We start from the raw sequence: 25935 nt of genomic DNA, 5'->3' as shown, positions 1-25935 counted from the left end.
AATAATGGTATCGATGATTCTGTCGTAAAATTTAATTCTTCCTGTAAAACGGTTTTAGACTCAATTGCTCCGCCCAAGATACGCAGTAATAACGGAAGACCTGCTCCCTGGCTAAATGAAAATACACGATCACTCCGCCGCACCTGTCAAACTGCTGAACGGCATTGGAAAAAAGATGGACTGATTGTCTCTAAACAGATTTTTAGGACTTCTGTTTTCAATTTCCAGGCTGAAGTTAAGAAAACTAAACAAGACTTCTTTGCCGATTTAGTATCCCATCATTCAAAGTATCCTAGGGTCTTATTTAATTCAATTAATGCAGCCATTCACCCTCACTCTGCGATGGGATTAAATAGCACTGTTCATTCATGTGAGCAGTTTCTATCATTCTTTGTCAGCAAAATCGACACTATCCGCCGTGGCATTGTTCAGACTAACTATAAACTTCCTACTGCTAATCATGACATTGTCTTAGAATCCTTTGATCTAGTCTCACTTTCACAGCTAAAAAGAACTATTGACACCCTTAAACTAGCCCCCAGTCCTCTGGATATTGTACCACCACACCTTTTAGTAGAAGCCCTTGATGTGTTCGGCCCATCCTTACTAGCCATCATCAATGATTCAATTAGTTCGGGGGTTGTACCCTCATTTTTTAAACATGCTGCAGTCCGTCCCCGTCTAAAAAAGGCAGAATTAGATCCTGGAGTTTTAGCCAATTTTCCGCCAATTTCCCAATTGCCATTTCTGGCTAAAATTCTAGAAATAATTATTTATAATCAATTGGTCGATCACCTGTGGAATAATAAAAATGTGAATCAATGTATTAAATAAAAGTTGAACAAATAATCTTGGGCTGAGGGCTTTTAACCCAGTCCAAGGGAGGGGAAGAAGATTTGGGGACTACGCCTTAGTGCAATGAATATTTGGGTAAACAAGTCTAAAGAAAACGCCTTGGTGATTATTATCTGTGTGTATTTGAGTGTATAAAAATATATATAAGAAAGTGTATATGTATATTGTATTTGCAAGTATAAGAGTTCTGTGTGTTAAATTATATGAAATGCATTGAGATTGTGATGAAGGAAAGTTAAGGATATTAAGCATTAGAGCCTAATTATATAAAATAGCCATAAGATTAATAAAAGAAATAAATAAAGGGTGGATCAGCTTTCTAGGGACCGCACCCTGTCTTAGTTAGCAAAAGCAGAATTTCATTCCACTTCTAAGGAAAGGCTACTTGTAAAGGTGCAAAAATGAGATAACTATGTGTACGTGCTTAAAAGGAAATAAAAGCCGGTTTGAAAAACCGCAAAGGGCCTCCTGTGACGTGGATGCTGTCAGTGACAAACTGTCAGCATTCTGCAGCGGGTCTCTGCTCACCAAGAAAGATCAAGAAATAATAAAAGAAGTTGTTTGTTTGAATTTGTGTTTGTCTGCTGTTGTTTCGAACCTTCGACCACACACCTTAACTCCAAAATTTATTTGAGATCTACCAATCTGGCTTTAGGTGTTATCATAGTGTTGAAACAGCACTCCTGAAAGTGTTCAATGACATCTCTCTTATTACTGACTCAGGTGATGCGGCAGTCCTTCTCCTCCTTGACCTGTCCACTGCCTTTGACACCATTGAGCATGAAATATTGCTGATGCGGCTTGAACATCTTGTTGGGCTCAAAGGGGCTGCTCTTAACTGGTTCAGGTCATATTTAACTGGTAGAAACTTTTCAGTGACTTTAAATTCCTCCTTTTCATCTACTGCTCCTCTTAAATATGGTGTTCCTCAGGGATCCATTTTGGGTCCTATTTTATTCTCTATATACCTTCACCCTATTGGAGTGATTTTTAGGAAATTTAACATTTCTTTTCACTGCTATGCTGATGATACTCAGGTTTATATTCCCGTCTGCAACAAATCAACTCCACAACTGTCTGTCTGAACTAAGATCCTGGATGGCTAATAATTTTCTTGATCTAAATCAAAATAAAACGGAGGGGCTTATTGTGGGTCCATTGGCTCAAGCCCAAATTGGTGTTGGACTTCTCTGCTCTTTCTCTGTCTTTTCCAAACCTCAAGTCCGCAATCTTGATGTTACCTTTGATAGTAACCTCTCTTTTGAGAAACAAGTACATTCTGTAGTCAAGAGTTGCTTTTTCCAACTTCGTCTATTAGGTGAGATCAAGCCTTTTTTATCTTCTAGGGATCTTGAGAAAGCTACTCATGCGTTTATTTTTTCTCGCCTCGATTACTGCAACTCGCTATATTCTGGGATTAACAAATCTCTGATACACAGGTTACAGTTGGTCCAAAATGCTGCCGCTTGCTTTCTGGTTGGGGCAAGAAAGTATGACTGTTTCTCCTATTTTAGCTTCTTTACACCGGCTGCCTGTCAGTTTTCAAATTGATTTTAAAATCTTGCTGCTAGTTTTTCAATCTTTACATGGGCTTGCTCCTGCCTATTTATCTGAATTGCGGGTTTTACACCAGCCATCCAGAGTGCTTAGATCTTCTGGTCAGTTGTCTCTGGTTGTCCCTCGCATCAGGTGTAAAACCAAGGGGGACAGGGCTTTTGCAGCTGCTGCCCCTCGCCTGTGGAATTCTTTACCTCATCATATAAAAGAGTCGTCTACAATTAAACTGTTTAAAACAAGATTAAAGATTCATTTCTATTCACTTGCATTCTATGACCTTCAGTAATACTGATGGTTTCCTCTATTTATTATGTATCTTATTTTATATTCATATATTTTATTTCTATTTATGTTTTTTATATTAATTGTTTTGTTTTTCTTTTATTCTATTATTGTAAAGCACTTTGGCCACAGCATTACTATGTTGTTTTAAATGTGCTATATAAATAAATTGACATTGACATTAAGGATTTGAACTTAATATGTACCTTTACAGGGAGCCAATGAAATGATCTAAAAAGAGGATGTGCTGCCCTTGGCTGGTTGAATGCTGCACTTTAAATATGTTCTACTGCACTTTGAATCATCTGCAGTGTACACAGTGTATCTGACAACTAGCCTAAAATTAATTGTACCATTTGATGATTTAGAAAATCCTGCAGATAAGAATTACAATAAAAAAATAGTTCAATCAAATTTACAATAAATATGTTTCATATCAAATCAGATCAATCAACATCACTACACTAGCCAATCTGAACAGCAATGTGACTAGAGAGCCTAAAGTCAAGTAACACAACATGACATGATAAATCCAATTCAATGTCATTGGGTCTAGAGCTTACCCCCGGCAGCCAATTCATTCCAGGGTCCACTGAAACACATACCCACATCTGAGCTACTTAACACTGTGAATCTTTGAAAATAAGGAAAAAAGACATGGGGACAACGTGCAAACTCCTCACAGACAACCACTAAGTGCAGACTTGATACACAAAGTAGCAGTAATTACTGTGATACCAAATATAAAGCAGTTCCTCATATATAAAGTATATATGAGAGAGAGATTTAATTTAAAGGGTTAACAGGGGCACAACTGAATTGTTTTAGAGATGGATGGATACATTTTTGCCTAATTTTCTTGAGTGTACTAAGTGGGAAGATTAGATTTTTTTTTTCTAATTTCAGGTAAAATGTGGCATTGAGATCATTGAGATAAGTAAGTGGGTAATGTGGTGTAATACAGTATATCACAATAGACTTTCCATGGAAAAATTGTGTTATTCCAAATAAGGTTGTTAGAGGACCTGTGATAAATCACAAATTCCAAAATATTTAACAAATATACAAAGACTTTATAACAATGTTCTAAAATAATACAGTTCTAATATAGTATTTCATTGTAAGAAACACTCCTAGCAAAATTCAGCTGAAGGAATCTGACCTTCATAGGTGAAATACCACAATCCGGAATGTTAGTTAAACAGGAATTTGTTTCTGATTAAAGTGTTAGTAAATACTAGCAGATGCTATTTGCTTAAATCATCCATCCATCCATTTTCCAACCCGCTGAACCCGAACACAGGGTCACAGGGGTCTGCTGGAGCCAATCCCAGCCAACACAGGGCACAAGGCAGGAAACAATCCTGGGCAGGGTGCCAACCCACCGCAGGACACACACAAACACACCCACACACCAAGCACACACTAGGGCCAATTTAGAATCGCCAATCCACCTAACCTGCATGTCTTTGGAGCGCCCGGAGGAAACCCACACAGGGAGAACATACAAACTCCACACAGGGAGGACCCGGGAATCGAACCCAGGTCCCCAGATCTCCCAACTGCGAGGCAGCAGCGCTACCCACTGCGCCACCGTGCCGCCTGCTTAAATCATGACACTTGCTTTAAAGACACCATATTCAAGTTTATTCTGAAGCTGCTGCTACTTATTTCTGACAGTACTTCTATACACCTTTAAGTTAGGGAAAGTTTCGACCATCCGTAAGTACTACACAGACTTTTCAGATGTTGTTTTTTTAGCAACTCCTGGCTGCAGGACAATTAAATGAACAGAAAATATTGTTTCATTTCACATTTTAATGATGCATCAGTAACATTCTGATGCCTGTATGTCCATCCATCCATTATATAAGCCCAGATGTTAAAACATGTAATGGAACAGGGATCATGTGATTCCTCTATGATGGTTTCTGTAATGTTCAATTCAGCACCCCACTCTAAGGAGAACTGTATCTAAATTGGCTTAAAAGTCAGTCATCATCACAAAAAGGGCACAAACACCATTATTGATATTTAAATGACAAAAAAATTGAGTTTAAGTTCATTTGCCTACATATTTTAATTGTGGCAAAATAAGCAATTTTTTATTTTAAGAAATTAAAAAGTGTGCACAAAGGTTTACAATCAGGTGCAACTTAGTTAACTGATTTGAAAGTTACAGTGTTTTACTTACTTAATCATAAAGAAGGATATCACTATTTTTTAAAGATTTTATGGAGCTTTTTCTTTTATTTATTTGCTTAATCAAAGAGAAAGATACAACATTTTTATTTTTAAAATATTTTGCAACAGAGATATATGTGTCGTGTATTGGAGATTTGCCCAGACTGTCACACTGCTATAAACTGGCGTCACATGCACTACAGTGTCAACCACTTGTGCTGGTTACCAGAGATCCATTTGCCAACAGAAGCATATTTTGGGTGTGTAAAAGAGGAACATACTGTAAACAACATATCGAAATAACTTCTCGCAAGCTAAATCTGAAACAGTGAACTAACCTATAATTGATTTATAGAAAGTACTTCTCTGTCTGTTTTGAGGACTGATGATACGTACATCTCAGTAAGATCTCAAGTTCACATTCACTGAAGTTTTGTAATTAGGTCATGAATATTCAAAAAGGGCATTTTAAGCCTTACATGGTTGCTGAAGGGAGATAAAAGGGAGCAGCTAAATTCGCATTTGCATATTTTAAAGTTGATTGAGATTAATAAAGCAACTTGGTGTGGAACCTAGCGCATGTGTGTTTTTTGATAAATCTGTTATTTTGTGTGTTTGCCATTTTTGCATCTATTGTATAAGCAAAATTTTGTGGAATCTAAGCAAGGTTTTATACAAGAGGCCCCAGATGTTCTGTAAAGTAAGTAATAGGCTTCCCACAGTAATTTAACTTATTATTTAAAAAGTTTATAACAACCCTCAGCTTTGCATTCTTAAGCAGTTTTATTTTCAATTTTATATCATGCTCAGTGCAATTACTTATCTAGAAAAATACTGCTGCTTGTAGTTAGTGAAATGGTCTTTGTACTGGGCACTGCAAGACTGGACTAGCTGACCCCTTTCAAAGGAACATTACTGGGGTTGTCCCATTTAGGTATTGATAAAGCTCTGCAATAAGTGTTTCAATTTTTTTTTTTTTTCCAGCAAAGGTTTATGCTTTTTACATTTCCAGCCTTCTATTTTCTGAACCAGGCAACGCTGGATAACTTTGTTAGGTATAAGAAAAATAAAATGTAAATTTAGAGAATAAAACCTCTATATATTGAAAAGGGTGTTGTACTTAATCTCAGTAACACTTAAATGAGAATCCAACACCCTTGTCAAAGCAGAAGCAAAACATACAATGCAGCAGAAAGGATGTACAGAAAAGAGCTCCAACAGAATTATTGCACCATGAGAGACAATGCAAATGTAACCTTTTCATTCTTGACCACAAACGATGTAGAGATTTCAATTAGGTGAATCAGGTACTAAAGAACACAGGAAGGAGTTAAGAGGAACTGTGTTTAAAATGCAAGTAAACCTATTTTATGATAATCATCTTGGCAATAAGGAAGAAAGAACAAAGTTGGGTAGCAGACCTATTGATGCTTATGATTTTTAAAAAATGTCAGGATGTCACTTTGGGAACATCTTAGCTGTTTGAAGAACTAAATTGCCTTGGAATTTATTATGCTGCTACCAATATACAGTACCTTACAGCGAAAACCTCCTTCAACTCAAAGATCTGGTACTTCTGTACCCAGTGAAGTCAATGCATCAGTTCCTTCGTCTTTGATTTAATCAAGAATTAAATTTTAGTCCTCAGACTATTTTGATCCTATTATTTGCATGCTATAAAAAGCTTTCTGGGACATCATTCTTGGCTTACCTTTTTCAGCCATATTTTTTCCACAATTCATATTATCCACAGTGAAGTGCTGGCATTCACTTATACCTTAGTTATAATGTTTTGGCTACCTCCTTCCTTATAATATCCCATCATTGCTTTTACATTCCTTTAGCACATTTTTGGTAAAAGTGCTTTGCTGATACTCACAGGTCATGAAGCAATCCATGCTGAGGAAGATGTTGTCAATAACTGCAGAAGTTCTGAATTTGGCTGAAGCCAAGAAGATAAATTCTAACTGAAATCTGTCAAAATAAACAAAATACTTAAATAAATGCTGTACCCTTATTTTCTATTTTGGTTTAAAAAAAAAAAGAAATTTATAGAGGTCACCTATGTTGTTTGTGCTATATCAACTGTGGTGTGACAGGACTTAGCTTTGTATCCCATAAACCAGAAAGAGGTAAAATAAATTGAGATGTGAAATGTCACTGTTAAACTGATAAAAAAAATGAATTTCCAGAAATAAATATTTATTTCACTTTTAATAAACAGGCTGTCCATATAATATAGCCACTATTCTTTTCTATGAAAAGTGGCTATGAGAGTATGAATAACTAGACAGAGTGAAAGAGACTAGAAATGTAATAAAGTATATTAAATGACTGCACAGTCAGAGCTCCAAACCATTTCTCAAAACTATCATATAGAATTTTAATTAGGTAGAAGCTAGAGGTTCTAGAGAAATTATAGTATTAAAACACGTGTTTTGAAAGGTGATAACCAATTATTCTGCCTGCTGTTTGGAGAAGAATGTTAGTCAGAGGAAAAATAAGAAGCCAATCCCCATTAATATTCTGGTGCGTTCTTCAGCTAAGAGACAGTCCTTAAACAACCTCTCTACCCTCTAACCCAAGTACTCACAACAGCTGCAGACAGTTAGTCCACATTTCCACCTAATATACACATATTTAATTTTTAATATAAGTATTTTTAGGAAAACAAAACATGAAAGCCAGGTGTTTAAAATGCAGAAAGATGAGATGCATAGAAAATAACTATGGCCATAATTTGATAATGTACTTAAAACTATGCTTATTTTTCTGTAAAAAATAGCTTGAAAATTAATTTAGAGGTTTAAGTGAACAGATGTTGGGTGCTTACCTTTCTGACACTCCATGTAGAGGAACAACCAACTGATGCCATCCCCGCTCAAGGGCACTATTTTGTAGCTTGAACACCTCACAAATGTCTGTATTATTTTCCAGAAGCCATAAGGAGAGTGATGCTTGTCGTACGTTATCAGCACAGAGGGAGAAGGAAACCTGTCAATCAATCCACCATTAACCTCTGTTTTACCCAATGGAATAATCAAAACTTTTAAACAATATTCTTCAATTTCCTGAGTCCCTTTTTACCCAAAACTGATTTGGGAGAGCCATAGTCTTTTGCATTAGCATCAGGCACAGGCAAGATCTGGGTACTAGACAGGAGGCCAGTCCACTGCAGTGAGCAGTCAAAGAGAAAATTGTACTCTATCAACTAGGCCTACTTTAAATCCTCTATCAATATAACTGAAAGCCTTTCTACTGAAGGCTGCCCAAGCAAACTTGAAATTATTCAAACTTAATAGAAGCAACTGCAGTTGGATTCAATTTGGGACTCTCTTTATTAGTGGTAAATTTCTGCAGACCATTCAAAATTTAAATCTGTAAAACATTGCTTAAAAACATAAAATGGTGGTTATATAGGTTAGATATTAAATGACTACTCAAAATATATCAACTCTTAGACAGAGCTGCTGATTAACCATGAGTATATGCTGAACTCAGAGTGGTTTATGACATAAACAGCGAACATTAAATGACTCACAGTTCATTAACAACAGCCAGAGTTTGAAGATGCACTGTAAGGACTTCAGCCCCAAAATCTCAGCACAGGCTGCTATTGGGAAAACAATCTGTTCTTGTACAGTACCTCTATAATCAAGGAAGGATACACTGAAAAGCCTGAATAGAATAGTCTGAAGAGAATACCTTGTTTTGTTTGCCCAATTCTTTCACTCATTGTTTAATTTTCTTGTTTTAAATCAGGTTTATTAAACACTAGAGCCAATTCCATCAAAATTATTATTATTAGACTATTAGCTATAAGCGTACTAAAATCCATAGCAAATCACTTAAATCAAGATTGTTCCATTTCATCTATCTAATGTAAGATAAAAGCCAGTTATTACGATGCTAAAGAAATGGATAACAATAGTAAATTAATAATAAGCTAGAAAGTAAAACAGGTAAAAACTGCAAAAAGGAAAAGCATAAGATGCAAATAGCTGAACAAGGCGTAAATGTTAAAAGAAAATGAATATAAAAAAATATAAGAAAACAAAGCAAATGTACTGTGGACTAAAGAAACTCATACACATCCACACTGCATGTCTTAATTACAGGTACTAATACCAAAAATCATCTGCTTTTTTTTAACTTGTTTACTCTCTCTTCTACTCCCTGCCATTTCCTTTGCTTCAGTTCTATGGTAGAATGTTTACTGCCTTCTCCCACATAACCACTTGTAATTTTATTGTATACTAGCCATGGTACCTGTCCAAGACAGCTAATAGAATAATAAAAATAAATATTTCTCTTGTCCTACATACACTTTCAGCACTTTTCCTCTATATTTGTGTGTGTGAACCTCTCTTCACTAGTGTTCTCTGTGTCTTGGGTGCTTTCCAGTAATGCCTGCTTCACAGACTCTGCCACTATTTTTGAGACACCTTTCTCACCTCCTATCTGGTTTTATACTTGCCGTCTTTGAAGTCGACACTCTCGGCATACCTCATGCACCTTTGCTCTGCAACTTGTATCTCACACTTTCACTTCCTCTTTTGTTGAGTCACCGAACAGACCAATCAGATTGCTCAGAGGGACTGGACATAAAGATCTTAGTGTTTTATTATATTTTTCTCCAGCCTTCCTTCATATTTTTGTTATATACAGGTATAAAATAAAACAGCAGAAATGTTTTCAAAGACCTTTCCATGTGTATGGCGCACAGGACCATCACTTACCTGACAAGGCGAGTTTCTCAGAGGAGGTGGAAACACAGGACTTCTCAATGCAAGTGGCTGCTGATTGTCAATATTACCACCACCAAGCACCATTGCATGACCTATGAATAAACATGAGAACATTTCAAAGAATAAATAAGATTGCACTGATGGGTTTACTTCAGGAAGTTATACAACACATCATTTCAGGGATCATATTTTTGTTCTATGCACATTCTTATCAGTCGCTATGGGTCAGAATTCAAATGTTTAAAAGTAACAGGAGAAGACCTGATTAGTGAAATAAGGATGATATTTAGTGCCTCAAAATTGTGTCCAGTCTAGTGCATGTTGCATATTTTCAGTGCACACTGTATAATTAAGTGACCTAGTTTGTACAGTGTCACAAAAAAAATCATAAAAAATTTGTAGCCAAAATGTTTAAGCTAGAAGTGGAATAAAATTTACTGTCAGAGATGCCCTTGAGCTACGATGGCAAATATAAATTTTATTTAATTGATTCTTTGGCTAAAACTTTACAAAACAGAGAACACAATGAATTCATGGAGAGGTACAAATTGAACCAAAGTACAAAAATTAATTTTAATTATGTCTGTCTCACATTTCTCCACAAAATATTTTATCTCTATCACCTAACTTATGTCCAGGGTTTTCATTCTTAAAACATTGTTTGGATTTGAGCATGAAAATATGCATATGCCAAAAAACTTTTAACATGAATATGCCTAATAAAAAATCTGAATTTTAAATCCTGGTGCACACACATTTCTACACAATGTGTCCTTTATAAATCTCAATTACCTTGTAAATGTGCGTGAATGCTCCTCAAACCCTGCTTGGATTGCCACCTTCAAACAACCATATATAGACCATGCTAATCAACCTCATACATATGCAGTGACAATGCTGCAAACCTTCATTGGCTGGTGGATCAGCCTTCATTCTGATGCATGAAGTCCTTTATTGCACTCTGCAACTCAGAGCACAACAGATTGGGTGGCATTATAATGTCTCATCTGTGCATTCTAGGGGTCGCAGAAAGGTGTAAGGTGCCACTGTCTGAAAGGGCACCCACTATCACCTGGCACATGAAATGACATGATTGCAGTTACAAAAAATAGTATAGGCTATATGAAAAACTAAGGGTTCAACCAGTTACCTTACCAACAAGCCTGCCATAACATACAGTACCATCACTTTTGCTGAAGCCACTTTGTCTCAAAATAAATGACTCTTGGGTTAAGCCAGGCCACTGAACCATGACGTTTGTGAACCTCATCTTGGAATAACAGATGACTTGTGAGTTAATGGGATGTAGCTGCTTAACAAAACCACTTTCATTCTCACTAGATACCATTATTGCTAAAAAGTGCAGTAATGATCTTCAGTTATATTACAGAAACTGGACACCGCTGTAAACTGCCTTTTTATGTTGGCAAAAACATGGTATGTTTTATGTATGTGCACCCACACCATTCAAAAACTCGTTGGTCAGTTGATGCCTTCCAATACAACGGACATGATGGAGTGAAACTTGGCTAAGATATTCCTGACCTATCTACCAGATTCCTGAGAAGTGAATATACAGAATTGGCACTCTTTAAAGGGAACTAAAATAGAGTTTGAACATCATATTCATCTCTTTTAAGGTTTAATACAGTATATTTGTCACATCAACGCACATTAAAATACCAACTTGGTGATATGAATATGAGTCTTCATTTTGCAGTTTTAACTGCATTTCCCTGCTGACTCATTTCCCAGTTTCCCTGAAATGTTGCACACACATAGATCAGAGTTGCTGTAAATATACGCAACTTCACCCAATAGGTTTTCATTTATAAATACTGATTTTTTCCTGGAAAGTTGTACACATACATTTCAGCATCTTTTTGGGAGTATGCAAGTTTTATAAATATAACTTCCAGGACAACTTAATATTAGGCCATTGGCTGTACTTCCATAATTCCATGACAAAATGTTCATAGTCATTTCTTAAATTGCTATCTGAGAAAATAATGCTGTACTTCACAATTTAGACCTTTACCTATTCAAACAGTTAGGTCCATAAATATTTGGACAGAGACAACTTTTTTTCTAATTTTGGTTCTGTACATTACCACAATGAATTTTAAATGAAACAACTCAGATGCAGTTGAAGTGTAGACTTTCAGCTTTAATTCAGTGGGGTGAACAAAATGATTGCATAAAAATGTGAGACAACTAAAGCATTTTTTTAACACAATCCCTTCATTTCAGGGGCTCAAAAGTAATTGGACAATTGACTCAAAGGCTATTTCATGGGCAGGTGTGGGCAAGTCCGTCGTTATGTCATTATCAATTTAGCAGATAAAAGGCCCGGAGTTGATTTGAGGTGTGGTGCATGTATGTGGAAGATTTTGCTGTGAACAGACAACATGCGGTCAAAGGAGCTCACCATGCAGGTGAAAGAAGCCATCCTTAAGCTGCGAAAACAGAAAAAACCCATCTGAGAAATTGCTACAATATTATGAGTGGCAAAATCTACAGTTTGGTACATCCTGAGAAAGAAAGCAAGCACTGGTGAACTCAACAATGCAAAAAGACCTGGACGTCCATGGAAGACAACAGTGGTGGATGATCGCAGAATCATTTCCATGGTGAAGAGAAACCCTTCACAACAGCCAACCAAGTGAACAACACTCTCCAGGGGGTAGGCGTATCGATATCCAAGTCTACCATAAAGAGAAGACTGCATGAAAGTACATACAGAGGGTGCACTGCAAGGTGCAGCCACTCATAAGCCTCAAGAATAGAAAGGCTAGATTGGACTTTGCTAAAGAACATCTAAAAAAGCCAGCACAGTTCTGGAAATACATTCTTTGGACAGATGAAACCAAGATCAACCTCTAACAGAACGATGGCAAGAAAAAAGTATGGCGAAGGCGTGGAACAGCTCATTATCCAAAGCATACCACATCATCTGTAAAACACGGTGGAGGCAGTGTGATGGCTTGGGCATTCATGGCTGCCAGTGGCACTGGGACACTAGTGTTTATTGATGATGTGACACAGGACAGAAGCAGCCGAATGAATTCTGAGGTGTTCAGAGACATACTGTCTGCTCAAATCCAGCTAAATGCAGTCAAATTGATTGGGCGGCATTTCATGTTACAGATGGCCAATGACCCAAAACATATAGCCAAAGCAACCCAGGAATTTATTAAAGCAAAAGAAGTGGAAAATTCTTGAATGGCCAAATCAGTCACCTGATCTTAACCCAATTGAGCATGCATTTCACTTGTTGAAGACTAAACTTCAGACAGAAAGGCCCACAAACAAACAGCAACTGAAAGCCGCTGCAGTAAAAGCCTGGCAGAGCATTAAAAAGGAGGAAACCCAACATCTGGTGATGTCCATGAGTTCAAGACTTCAGGCTGTCATTGCCAGCAAAGGGTTTTCAATCAAGTATTAGAAATGAACATTTTATTTCCAGCTATTTAATTTGTCCAATTACTTTTGAGTCCCTGAAATGAAGGGATTGTGTTAAAAAAATGCTTTAGTTGCCTCACATTTTTATACAACCGTTTTGTTCACCCCACTGAATTAAAGCTGAAAGTCTGCACTTCAACTGCATCTGAGTTGTTTTATTTAAAATTCATTGTGGTAATGTACAGAACCAAAATTAGAAAAAAGTTGTCTCTGTTCAAATATTTATGGACCTAACTGTATATACTGTGTATTTTTCAAGAGGCTATTTGTTTACCCTTCAAGCCTGAGAATAAAAAAACACGTAAAACTTTAAATCACATGTTTATTTTGCACATGACTAGAATAGCTGAATATCCCGCCAACAAAGGCCTGGTGTCTCATCCTTTGTTAGTTTGTGCCTTGTGATAAATGATGCCACCAGCTTGCTATGACCCTGAAACTGAATACGCAAGTTTAGTAATTGGATGGATAAATCAATGATTTGCAGTCATGGCTGCGGTCCTGTTCGTCTACTCTGTTTATTGGGTTTCACTACAATATAAAATAACAAGCAACTATTTCTCAAATTTTTGAGTCCAGGGCTGTGCAGGTCAACGGTCTATTACTGTAGCATCAACTAGAAAGCAGTAATGAAACCAGGAAGAGATGCCAGCTAATTACAGAGCAAGTTCACATAAATACTAATAAGGGGATACAGCTGTTTGCTAATATCATTTACATGCATGTCTTTAATATGTCAATATAGAAAAACAAAGAGAACATGCAAATTCCATACTGGCAGTGAGGCAGTAGGATTAATCACTGTATCAACATGCTGCCCCAATAAATAACACAACAAATTAATTTCATTAATTAGCTGTGATTAAAGAATCAGTATTCAAGCACTGCAGGCACACAGCAGAATTTTTTATTTATTTTTTTCCCCTTAGAGACAACATTAACTAAATCTGTGTGACACTGCAGGTTAGAATGGGAAACAAACACAATTAGTGAAGAAACTGTTGGCATAAAGATGAACATCTGACATTTCATTAAATCAGTTGTATTATTACAACAGGTATTCTATTCTGGCTTCAGAACACAAGTCGCTGAATGCTATGCAAATCTGGAGAAGACAGATTTTGTTTTATTTCATTTAAATGTACAGTCCAATTCCTATTGATACCAAACTAGACTTTGAAATGTAGCCTGTTATATTTGAATTACACACATATTTAGTTCAAAATAATCATACACTATAATATAATATATAATATAACTACAGGCAGATAAGACAGTATGTACAATAAAGAACATGCAAAATCAATAGATGAAAATAAACCTTTGAAATATATTTCAGTACACAAATCTACTTAGATTATATTGCAGATGTGAATCACTGGTAAAGGAGAAGAATAATTTAGGAAATCAGTGTAACACAGTACATAACCAATGGCAAAAACAGAGCATGGTTACTAAACTAATGACATTATAATCAAGGGAAAATTTAAAATATTCATTAATGGGACATGAACATGCAAAAAAAAAGTAAGTGGACTAAGCTGTGAGACAGCTAAGAAAAACCTAGATTCCTTTTGAATAAAGTCAAAACAAACTTAATAAAATGTGATAAATTAGAAGTATGAAGAAACTACCCACAAAAGTTACTATTTTTTTATTTATTTTTTTTAATTGGTCCAACATCTAAATTTCCAGTGAATATATACAGTAGATATTAAACATATCTTGCCTTTCCTTCTGATATACAGTCATTACTTAAAAACAATGCCAGTAACGTTGAATCTCTGCTTACCTTTCCTGCTAAAATCTATGAAAACCATGGGCCTGCACAAAATTAACATCATTCTGGACAAATATTTTTAAGTGCCTTTCAGACAGCCTTGGTGTCACAATCCCTCCTAATCCATTAACAGCTGTGTTTGGTGTTCTTCCAGATGGGCTTAAAGTGGAGAAGGACAAATAAACTATGATTGCCTTCACTACACTATTGGCACGTAGACTTATTTTGCTAAACTGGAAGAATCCTAACTCTCCTTTTTTAAGTCAGAGGGTAACTGATGTTTTATATTATTTGAAATTGAAAAAATTAAATTCTCACTCTGAAGATCTCTGCAGAACTTTTTCAAAACCTGGCAGGATCTAATCAATAATATTTCAGAATAGGCTCTTAAAGCAGTGAGGAAGTAGATTGTCTCCCCATTCCTTTTTCTTCTTCATTTATCTTTATCCGTCTATTAAACTCATCAATTTATTTATTTTTACTATTTTTAAGTTTTATTCCGTTGGTCATGTTCTCTTTCTCAGGGGTGGGGGTTGATTTGTTTTCAATCCTATTTTTTTTGTAAAAATTGATCTATTTGTATGGAATGATTACAATAAAATCAATAAAATTAAAAAAAATAAATAAATAAAAAAAAATAAAATAAAATCTATGAAAGCCAGTAGCTTTGATTGATTAGTTTTTTGTGGGCTGAAGTAGCAAGTGGTCTGGAAGTTCATCAAGGCCCATCCACAAAGCACACATGATGTCAATTTCTTTCCACAGTAAATCAGGTTTAAATACATTTACATGTTCAAAAAGTTGACTAAAATAGAGGTTAGTGACAATGAGATCAACTACTGATAAAAACTGGAAGAACAGTGATGCTTGCAGTGATAAATTAAATGCAGACGATTATAGTTCAACTTATAAAGTCTATAGGTCTCTTGCCACTCTGTGCTCTTACTCAGCTATCCTTAAAAATTAACATTTACCTGTTATATTTATTATGTATGTCGTACACAGGTAACAGATACTTTGTTTTTACTCTTGACTGTATATATGGAGACATATTGTTGTCTAATGTTAGAATAACATAACACTAGATAACATTCACAAACCTGCTTAAGCCAAGTATAATGTGAGTCCACACTAAGGAAGAAAGACGAGACTTAGGTGTCACATAGTCATTTAGGGGGAATATAGTTTTTGCACATAAAGTGTTTTGGTATGCTTTCCACTTTAAAAAAATATAGCATCCATCTTAAAAGTAGTATAAACAGGTTAATAAATGTCAGTTAATTAATATCAGGAAACCAGATAAAGGTCAAGTGAATAACAAAGAACAAGAAGGATGTTGGTGATGGTTCAAGAAATTGGCTATCATGTACCCAGTGACACTTGACAGATGTCATGCACACAGGAACTCAAGAAGTACTGAAAGTATTGTAAGGACCAAGAATATAGCGAAATGAGGCTTTTATTTTAGGGAATTTAAGCTGGTTATACTCTCTGCTAGAAACATCTGATGTATTTTAACCAATCAGAGTAAATATTCAGAGGGTGCAAGCCAACGAACCAATCAAAGTAAATGTCAGATGAATATGTAAGCATTAATTCAGCACTGTTATGTAAATTCAGTTATGTATAAATATAGCTCTCTGTCTTTATTTTGTGACCATTCCATCACAGGCTGCTGTCATAGAGTGTATCCCTCTACCTGAAGAGAAATATAAGATGTAGAGGACAAGCTTGCTCTTGCCTGGGTCTTCGGGTTGATTATTAATTGATATATATTTAAGGTAACGATTTCTTCTACAACACATAAAATAACTAGGGGTGTATTTAGGCCAAGGATGCAGGATTCATCAGGCCACCACATCTTGGATTAAGGTCAATAAATATTTTTTAATGTGAAAAAATGTGTTCATTTGACTCAGTCCTTAAGACTTAATAAGCTAAAGTATATCCTTGGTCAATTCAGGAAGCTGGAAGAGACCAATGTTCTGCAGAAAACATAGGTTCTACCAGAAACGTTGGTCACTAATAAAGTAATCAGGAGTCAATGTTGGGTAAGTCAGAATCTCATGCTTGAAATATTCTTGCTTTGCATTACCTGAGAATGGACAGCTCTTATTATGTTGAGGAAATGCTCCTTTTCGCCGCTCCCGAATCCCCCAAAGTGTGCTGTTTTGTGTAGTACTCAAAAACTGCCATCCACAGCTTCCCTCTTCAAAAGAGCAATAGCTTCCAGGAAGAAAATCACCTGTGCATAGAAGTAAGATTAAATGTATAAATGAAGCACACAATAATTCCCAGGAGGCACAATAAGCACTGGCATGTCTCACCATTAAACAATAGGGATTAAGTTAGTATGTTTGAGATAATGGCTTGGAAGTGAGGAGACAAACTGTTATAAAGTCAAGCAAGTTTTTAGGATGAAGGTTCATTTGGTATCAAAAAGAATTCCATCCATTAGTCTTGTCATCTGTCTCAGTTTCACTTATGATTAAATAATTAAATCTAACACCTCTAAGCTATACCAGTAAATACTGTAGCATGCAGTCACCACCTCACAGTAATGAAAGAGAAATCCTTACAAATCACAATTGCTAGAGAACTGAAGGTAAAGTGACTAAAATTGGTGACCCCACATCAACCAAAGTTCATACTGTACTTTCAACTTTGTTTATGAAGTCATTTTAAAGGTTGTGTGTGTCTTACAACACCAAACTCATTACAGTTCCCTCTGATCACTGTGTGCAAGTGTGGGTAGTTCTTTATATTCAGCTTTTCTACCTTAGGTACAATAATGCACTTGAAGAAAGAAACATAAGAAAAAAACTGTTCATCAGCATGCGCACTTACTGTGGGAAAGTGAAGCCTGCTGCCTGGTTGATAATTTTGTCATGACTTATAGGATATTTAAAAAAGAAGAACAATCTTCCCTTAATTCAGCTTCATCAAAGAGATACAGTTTTCTGAAGTCTCCCAGCGAGTTGTAAAATGACCTACAGCTGTGAAGCACAAGCTATTTAATCAAAATTCGTGGTGTGAGTGCTAATGGCTGCATTTTAACAGCACCAACGTTGGGTGAAGACTGTAAAATTATTTTTCTTAAGTGCCATCAAAAGCATTTACGTTCACCACATTTTCAGAAATGGAGTAAAGAGAAAAGAAAAATGTATAAAAAGACTAGATCAGAATTTGTGTGTGTGTTGCTTTTGTAAATTAGTAAGCATGTGCTTTTTATAAGTATTTTTGCTTTGAATCTGAAGTCAAAGGACTTTAAGGATTGCTTGCATACACAAAGCAAGGAATGAATTAGTTGTTGAAGATTAAAAATGTAACTGGCAAAAGTAAACTGTGCTTTTTGTATCTTTCATCTTTTGTTGTCCTGCATGACAAAAAGAATATAAAAGAAATGTGTCACTTTCATCCCCTCAGTATAAACCCCAAAAAAATTAAAATAAAAATTTACAAATCTGATTATTGTTGTCCTTTCTTGGCATTATTGTATATTGGGCACTGATCATTAGTTTTACTGCCTGCAAGTATGCCTAAGGACTGTACATGTGACTAAAACATGCTGTAAATAATCATGGTATGTAATAACAACGATCTGAAACCTGGTTAATTCATTTCATGGTCAGGGGGTGTGAAAAGCACAGCCTAACCTGGCAACACTGGGCACAAGGCAGTAAGCAGCCCTGGGCAAGCACAAGTCCATCGCTGAGCCCACTCATATACGCAGTCCCACTCAACAAAGAGCCTGCTTGGAATAGCCAGCTAACCAAGCCAGCATGTTTTTTGGGGATATTGAGGAAAAATCTCAGTAAATGGAGGAAAAACCCAAGCAAACATGGGGAGAGCATGCCAACTCCACACAAGAAATGTCCAGACATGGGAATCAAACCCAGGATATTAGGTCCATAAAAAAATGTAGTGTTAAACATTTCTCTGCAATGCAATTCATGCATGTAATAGGAAAACAATAAAAAAGTGCCATTCTAAGAGTAGTATACTAATTAGAAGTACTGCCTCCATGCTTGAAAATTCTTTTTTCTTGACAACCTGGTTACTGCCTTCTCTATAGGCTTTGCATGTCTTGTGTCCTTGTGGGTTATCTCCAGAGTTTTGGTTTTCTTACTCATCCCAACAACAAACATGTTGGGCTAATTTCTGCCTGTACCGTATTGTATAGATGAGTGTAAATGTGTGCAAGAGTGTGCCCTCTAAAGAGCTGGTATGTTATTCAGGACTAATTTATGTTTTATACTTAACTAATGATATTACCTGTTAAAGACAAGTGATAGAATTTAAATATTTGCTATCTCTTGTTTTACTTGTACCATGAGTGTTTATCCTATGCCTTTATTCAATATCCTTGTGTGTCTCAATCTGTGTTGGCCTGCACTTTCTCTCTTGAAAGTATTCCAGTAAGGCCTGCTTCCTAGACTGTCACTTCTTTGTGTGTTGCTCACTTCCTGTCTGCTTTATGCTTCTCGTCTCTGAAGGTGACTCAGGTTAGTATTTATCAATCCAATAGAGCTCAGTATATTTTTTAATTTGTTGATATTGAAATGCGCCATTTTAATTCCTTTTTGTAATAATAATAAAAAAATGGTCACAATCAGGAATTGAACCTTGCACTGCTTCTCTGCATTTGCATGTGTGTCCTCATCTCTTCTTGCCTCAAATAAGTTTAACTGAGTAACTAAAGGGAAAGCTGACCAATCAGAATAAAGCCAAACTGACCAATCAGAGTGCTCAAAAGTACCAGATGGACAATTAAAAGACAGTGGCACCTTACTATATAGTAGAAGATGTGGCCTGGATAGACTCCAGTTCCAAGCAAATATTTTTGGACTAAGTGTAGTCAAAAAAGCATAAAACTTTGTTTCCTTAACCATGTTTTCACTAATATATATATAAGGTAACAGTAGGCTAATATAATACAAGTGCAAACAAGCAAAACCTGAAGAAATACCAAAATAAGCTGCTTTTACAACAGTTACATCTTCACCACAAACATGAACAAATAGTTAATTGGTTGAATTATTCAACTTTTGAACACCTTCTATTTCAGTCTTGGTCCACAAATGTATCTACTGTGCCCACAGTTTTACAAATATGTAATCTTTATAGCCAATTCAAATCTGAATGCTAACATTCTGAATTATTTAATTCATGCAAAGAGTTTCAAGTTAAACTAAATCTTTAAACTATGGTTTCAGTCAAGGACAAATAAATATTAAATGCTCTCAAGTGAGAAACATTTATCGCATACCTCTCTTTTTGATAAAGAAGAAATGGACATATCATATCTTTATACTTTAGAAACAAAGAGATGCGTAGTGAATGAAGTCTCAAGGCAAACTTCACTTTGTTATTAAGTGACATGAAGCCTACAGGATGCACTCTTGACAGATTCAGCTGTTAAGAAATGAGACAGAGACAATCTATGTTTGCATTTGCTGCCAGTTTGATAGAATGGCTTTTTTGTTTTATGGTTGGCTCAGTCACTGACAAATAATATTTTCAACAAGATAGATTATGAATATCTTCATCACCAGCAAGCTTTTCTATCCTCAATTCTTTTCTAGTTTGTTAGCTGAAAACCCTTCAACACTAGATTGCTCTTGAAAGCTCAACTGATGTTAGTGACTCTCCAAGTAGATGTCACAGAAACTGTACTTTCCTTTAAATCTATGGTGTGTAATTCCCTATTACAACTGAAAAGAAAACCATGTTCATTCCAGCCTGATATTATTCATATACTGAGATAAATTACTTTATGGCTTAAATATCTACTGAATAGAAGCTATACTTTGGTTACACAGATTACACATTTATATACATTGCGCGCTCTCTCTCTCTTTGTTCCATGAAAAAAATTAAACCGAAAAAGAAATAAAAAAAAACAGGAACATATACTGTAGATTAAAAACTCTCTCACCACCAGCAAATTTCTTTCATACAATTTACTTTACCTCCATTCTTTCAATGATAATGTTATTTCCTCCCATGCATTTTTTCACTGCCACAGGTTCTGCAATGAACACAACAATGACTGACAAGATGTGACATTGTATTCATGCATGCTGTGGTGTAAGGATCTTCAGCATCTACTGGAATGCCATGGAAGGGGTTGGACAAAGAACTAGGTAGCGTGAGATATGATTAAAGAAGATATAGGAAATAAAATAATTTGAACAAGTCTACCATTAAGCATAATAATTAAACATAAGGAATAATTAATATAGCTCAAACCATACCGAACTGGCTAACTTTTATAAGAAGTTAATATTTTAGAACCACTGCTCATAGTGACTCTATACTTAGATGCCTTAGGGCTCAGAAGATGGATGTATTGTGAAATTTTGGATTCTGGATGCTGATCCCCTCTCAGCTCCAACTGTTGTATCTATAAGCACAAAATAGTCATGAACTAATCTGCACTGAGGGGGTAAAAAAGACAAAAATAATTCTTTCATGTAGCAGAGTGGCAAAGAGGTGTTGATGTTGTTTCAAATCCCTTCGAAATTAAAAATATGCGCCCACCCAAAAGAAACATTAATTGAGCATGCTAATGAACCTCGTACATATTCAGTCACAATTCTGCAGTACTTCATTGGCTGGTCCAGTAGCCTCGCTCCTGATGCATTGAGATCCCATCACCTGCATTCAAGAGTATCTGGCTGTGCTCTGCAACTGAAAGCGCAAGATCATTTGTGGCATTGTAGCACCTCTCTTCTGCATTCTGGAGGTCAGGGAAAGGCATAAGGCACCAGCGTTTCAGAGGAGAGCCACTATCATCTAGCACATGCAATGACATGATTGTCATTAGGATTGGGACTCTAGCCACTGTAAAAAAAAAAAAAAAAAAAAAAACACCTCACACTGTTCCACTGAGGTGCTGAGGTGTCTCCTGCTGCACTCGGGTCGCAATCCAGGTGTTGTTGTGTGGTGGGTGTAGCAGGCCATTATAAAAATCTAAGGGTTCAGCCAGTTACCTTACCAACAACCCATTCACCATGTACTGTACTGCCAAAACTACTTTGTTTCAAAATAAATTAATCATGGGCTGACCCAGACCACTAAGACAGGATGTTTGCTAGCCACTATCAAAGATAACTTGTACAAAATGGAATGTAACAACTTATTGTGAAAAAAAGAAGCCTTACTCTCGCTAGGTACTCTTACTGAAATATGACTGAGGTAATGTGCTCTAATTACGTTAGGAGAACTAAACACTGCCACAAATTGTCTTTATATTTGGCAAAAACATGTTATGTTTTAAGTATATGCATCCACACCATACAAAAACTGGATGTAGTGCCTTGCTGATTGGTTAATGGCTTTCACCAGAGCAGGCATGATGGAGTGAAGCTTGGCTAAGATATTCCTGAGCCGTCAACCAGTTCCCTGAGAAGTGACAACAAGTAGCCAATGTAAACTGACAAAAAAAGTTCTTTAGTGTAGATATGTAGTATTGTCCCTTTTAAAAATAATCATATTAACCTTTTTGAAGTTTAATATGCTTGTCACATCAATGCACATTCTAATAATGGCTCAGTGGGATAAATTATTATACATGTGAGTCATCCTTTAACTGATTTGGCTGTATTTCCCAGTTTCTCTGAAATGTTGCATTTGCATGGGTCAGAGTTGCTGTAAATATACGCATGTTCCCTGTGAAGTTCTTTTTTCAAAATCCTAGTGTTTGAATGCAAAATTCCAAACACACATTTCAAGCCTATTTTTGTGCATACTTTATAAATGAGGCCCCAGGATCTTGGTGTTGTTATTGCCGTTTGAAATTTATACATTCTCCCTGTGTGCTTGTGTGATTTTCTAATACTGTAGTAAATATTTATAAAGCAGATTGAAAGCTCTATGTTGTTGCTATATAGTGAGCATGGACTGATGTCCTGCAGACCTGAATAAGAAGATGGGCACATGTTATTCATCTTCTGTATACATAATTTTAAATTGGATGTGTTTAGTATTTAAAATCTCACTTTCTGTGATGACTATAACTTTTTTTTTAATGTTATTTGAAATATAGGTAGGTTGACACAGTATTTAAAACTGCTGTCTCACATTTCCAAGAAAATCAGTTTGCACTACATAGCATGGCTTAGTTTGCATCATAGGCTGTCAGGAATGGTTTTCGTGTACTACAACTCTTCCATTAGATTAAGCAACATAAGGAAATTGGTGGATGAATGCATAATCCTTAGGTTTTTATTTTCTCATCAAAACTTGAAAATGTAAATAATAATTGTGTAGACAAGGATTTATTTATTTTAAACCGGAGTGACTGTCCATCTATAATTCCTTAACATAAATACTGTATACTGTGCACTTCATAAATTCATGGTCTTTACCACCCAGGAGGTATTTGCCTTGTAAGTAAATTACATATTTTCAACATTTTTATGACTTTCAGAAAGATCTGCAAACTGTGGCAGATATAGTGCCTGTTATTTTTTAGAAGAAAGATAAAACACAAAAGTATCTGCAGTTTTATTTGGGGCTACTAATTTACAGAAAAAAAAGTTCCTACTATACTTCAAAAGTTGCATGATTTTAATACAAGTAATTAATTTCCTGATCCTTTCATATAGTTTTTTATATTCCAGTGTAGAAAATTTCAGTTGGTTATATTGCAAATTAAAATAAATAAATAACTTGTAATTTGTGGATATACAATGAGATGGCAATTTAGACTTCTTTTTATAAAAGAAGAAAAAAGGAAAAATATATCATTCCATTTATACACACTTGAGTGTCTTTTTCTTTGGAGTGAGTTTTAAACATTATATACATATACTAGTCATTTAGCCCGTTACAATAACGGGCGCTAGAACAGTAGTGCATAAATATTAGTAGGAACAGTCTATATTAAATGGCAAGGGACTTTGACCTCATTCTTTTTGTTGGTCGTATTTTTCTTTCTTTCAGCCTTTCTTTTGTTGATGTTTAGTTGCTGTGCTGACCATTCTTCGTGGGCTGCCGCAGTGTATTATGTGTCTTTAATTTTCTGTGACAGTAATACTGTCTTGTACGTCCGTAACATACCTTTAATTTTCTCTGGCAGTATTACAGGCGTGCGCGTCGGTAATATGCTTTTAATCTCCTCTGATAGTAATACTGGCTTGTATGTGGCTGTAAAATGAGTCACTGTATTGTGTGCCTTTAATTTCTTCTCGCAGTAATACTGGTTTGTATTTTCGTAAAATGCCTCTAACTTTCTCTGACAGTAATATCACGCATCGCACCGTGCCCCGCGCATGCACACTTCACCAGAAGACACACACACACACGGACACCTGGACGCACACAGGGATTTTATTAAAGAGGATAAAGGATAGCCTGGCCACAGACAGACACGACTCCAGATGTCCAAAACACACACACATTTTACTTTACCTATTTACACTATTTACAATAATTAGCTCAGTCCTTGCTCCTTTCGGCCACTTCCACTCCTCTCTCGCAAGCTCTGTCCTCTTCCACCCTACTCTGGTGCCCTGAGTAGTGGCTGCAGGCTCCTTTTATAACCCACCCCAGAAGTGCTTCAGGTGGTAATTAACCTAAATTAGACTGCACTTCTGGGTGTGGCTGCGTTGCCGCCCACACGGGCTCACAAAGCATTGCAGCACCCCCTGGCGGTGGCCACGGAGCCCAACCAGGATGAGCTCCGGTGTTCCATAATATTGGTCCCGATGCAACCCAGGGGGGCTGCCACCAAGTGTTCCAGGGGACGTAGACTGCATCCCATGGTTGCACCCACAGATCCAGTGTTGAAAGGGCGTCCCGGCCGGCATGGGTCCTGGCCGTCTGCCACCATATATATATATATATATATATATATATATATATATATACATAGTATATATATATATATATATATATATATATATATACATAGTATATATATATATATATATATATATACATAGTATATATATATATATATATATATATATATATATATATATATATATATATAGTATATATATATATATATATATATATATATATATAGTATATATATATATATATATATATATATATATATATATATATATATATATATATTGTGGTGGGCGGCCGGGTCCCATGCCCGGCCGGGACCCCACTTCTTCACATGTTACAGGGGAGCAATCACGGACTGCTTAATACCTCCCCCGGGACACTTGGTGGCAGCCTCCCTGGCTGAGGATGGTGCCTCAGTTTCCCGCAGGGCTCCATGAGAGATGGAGTTCTCCACAGCCTTGTTGGGATCTGGGGTGGCTGCCAGGGGGTGCTGCATGGGTCCCTGAGCCGGCCTGGACAACTCTACAGTTCCACCTGGAAGTGCAATCAGAAGCCGGTGATCAAGCACCTGGAGTACTTCCGGGTGGGCTATAAAAGGGCCGGCAACCACCACTCGGGGCCAGAATCGGGAGAAAGAGGACGAAGTTGCTTAGGAGGAGTGGTGGTGCCAGAGGAAGGATTGTGCTGTTGAGTAAAGTGCTTTGGGATTTTGTTGTGGCTGGAGGGGTCACGGGGAAGATGTGCCCTCCAGCTGAAGAAAAATAAAAGACTTTGTGCTTTTACACGTGCCTCAGTGCGAGTCTGTGTCGGGTATATATATATATATATATATATATATATATACATACATATATATATATATATATATATATATATATATATATATATATACACACACACACACACATGCATACATACATACATAAAATACTTAGGCTAGTGATGTGACACCAGTGTGCCAGTGGATACTGCAAACATTCTTTTGTGATCACTGTAAGATCATGAGGTACCCATACTTTTATCTCTGCTCCAACATGGCATCAGCAGACAGGAACAATGTCTGATAACAGGAAGAAAAATATCCTAACAAGTAGGCTCACTACTCAGAGGACCTTGGTACCTGTCTTGGGAGGTGAAAATAAATATTTAAATATGTGCTGCTGGCCAGATTTCTCCCATCCAAAACCAGAGATGATTAATCAAATCTGAGTATACCAGAGACTGCTTTATTTAGTACAAGATATAAAAAAAGAATTAAAA

At 36.3% G+C, this 25935-nt stretch overlaps 1 protein-coding gene across 1 annotated transcript in view; it reads right to left on the bottom strand.

Annotated features, from left to right (window-relative positions):
- LOC114648378 (ALK tyrosine kinase receptor) overlaps window positions 1-25935 on the bottom strand; it is a 1111743-nt gene that overhangs the window by 183178 nt on the left and 902630 nt on the right. The window contains 4 exon segments of the mRNA XM_051925325.1: window positions 6758-6852; window positions 7712-7872; window positions 9618-9718; window positions 16964-17113. Of these exon segments, the coding sequence (XP_051781285.1) occupies window positions 6758-6852; window positions 7712-7872; window positions 9618-9718; window positions 16964-17113 (507 nt within the window).

The sequence above is a fragment of the Erpetoichthys calabaricus genome, chromosome 3 (genome assembly GCF_900747795.2).
Source record: "Erpetoichthys calabaricus chromosome 3, fErpCal1.3, whole genome shotgun sequence".
Classification (NCBI taxonomy): Eukaryota; Metazoa; Chordata; class Cladistia; order Polypteriformes; family Polypteridae; genus Erpetoichthys; species Erpetoichthys calabaricus.
The sequence above is the reverse complement of the archived record's forward strand: the minus strand, read 5'-3'. Positions and strand labels throughout refer to the sequence as shown.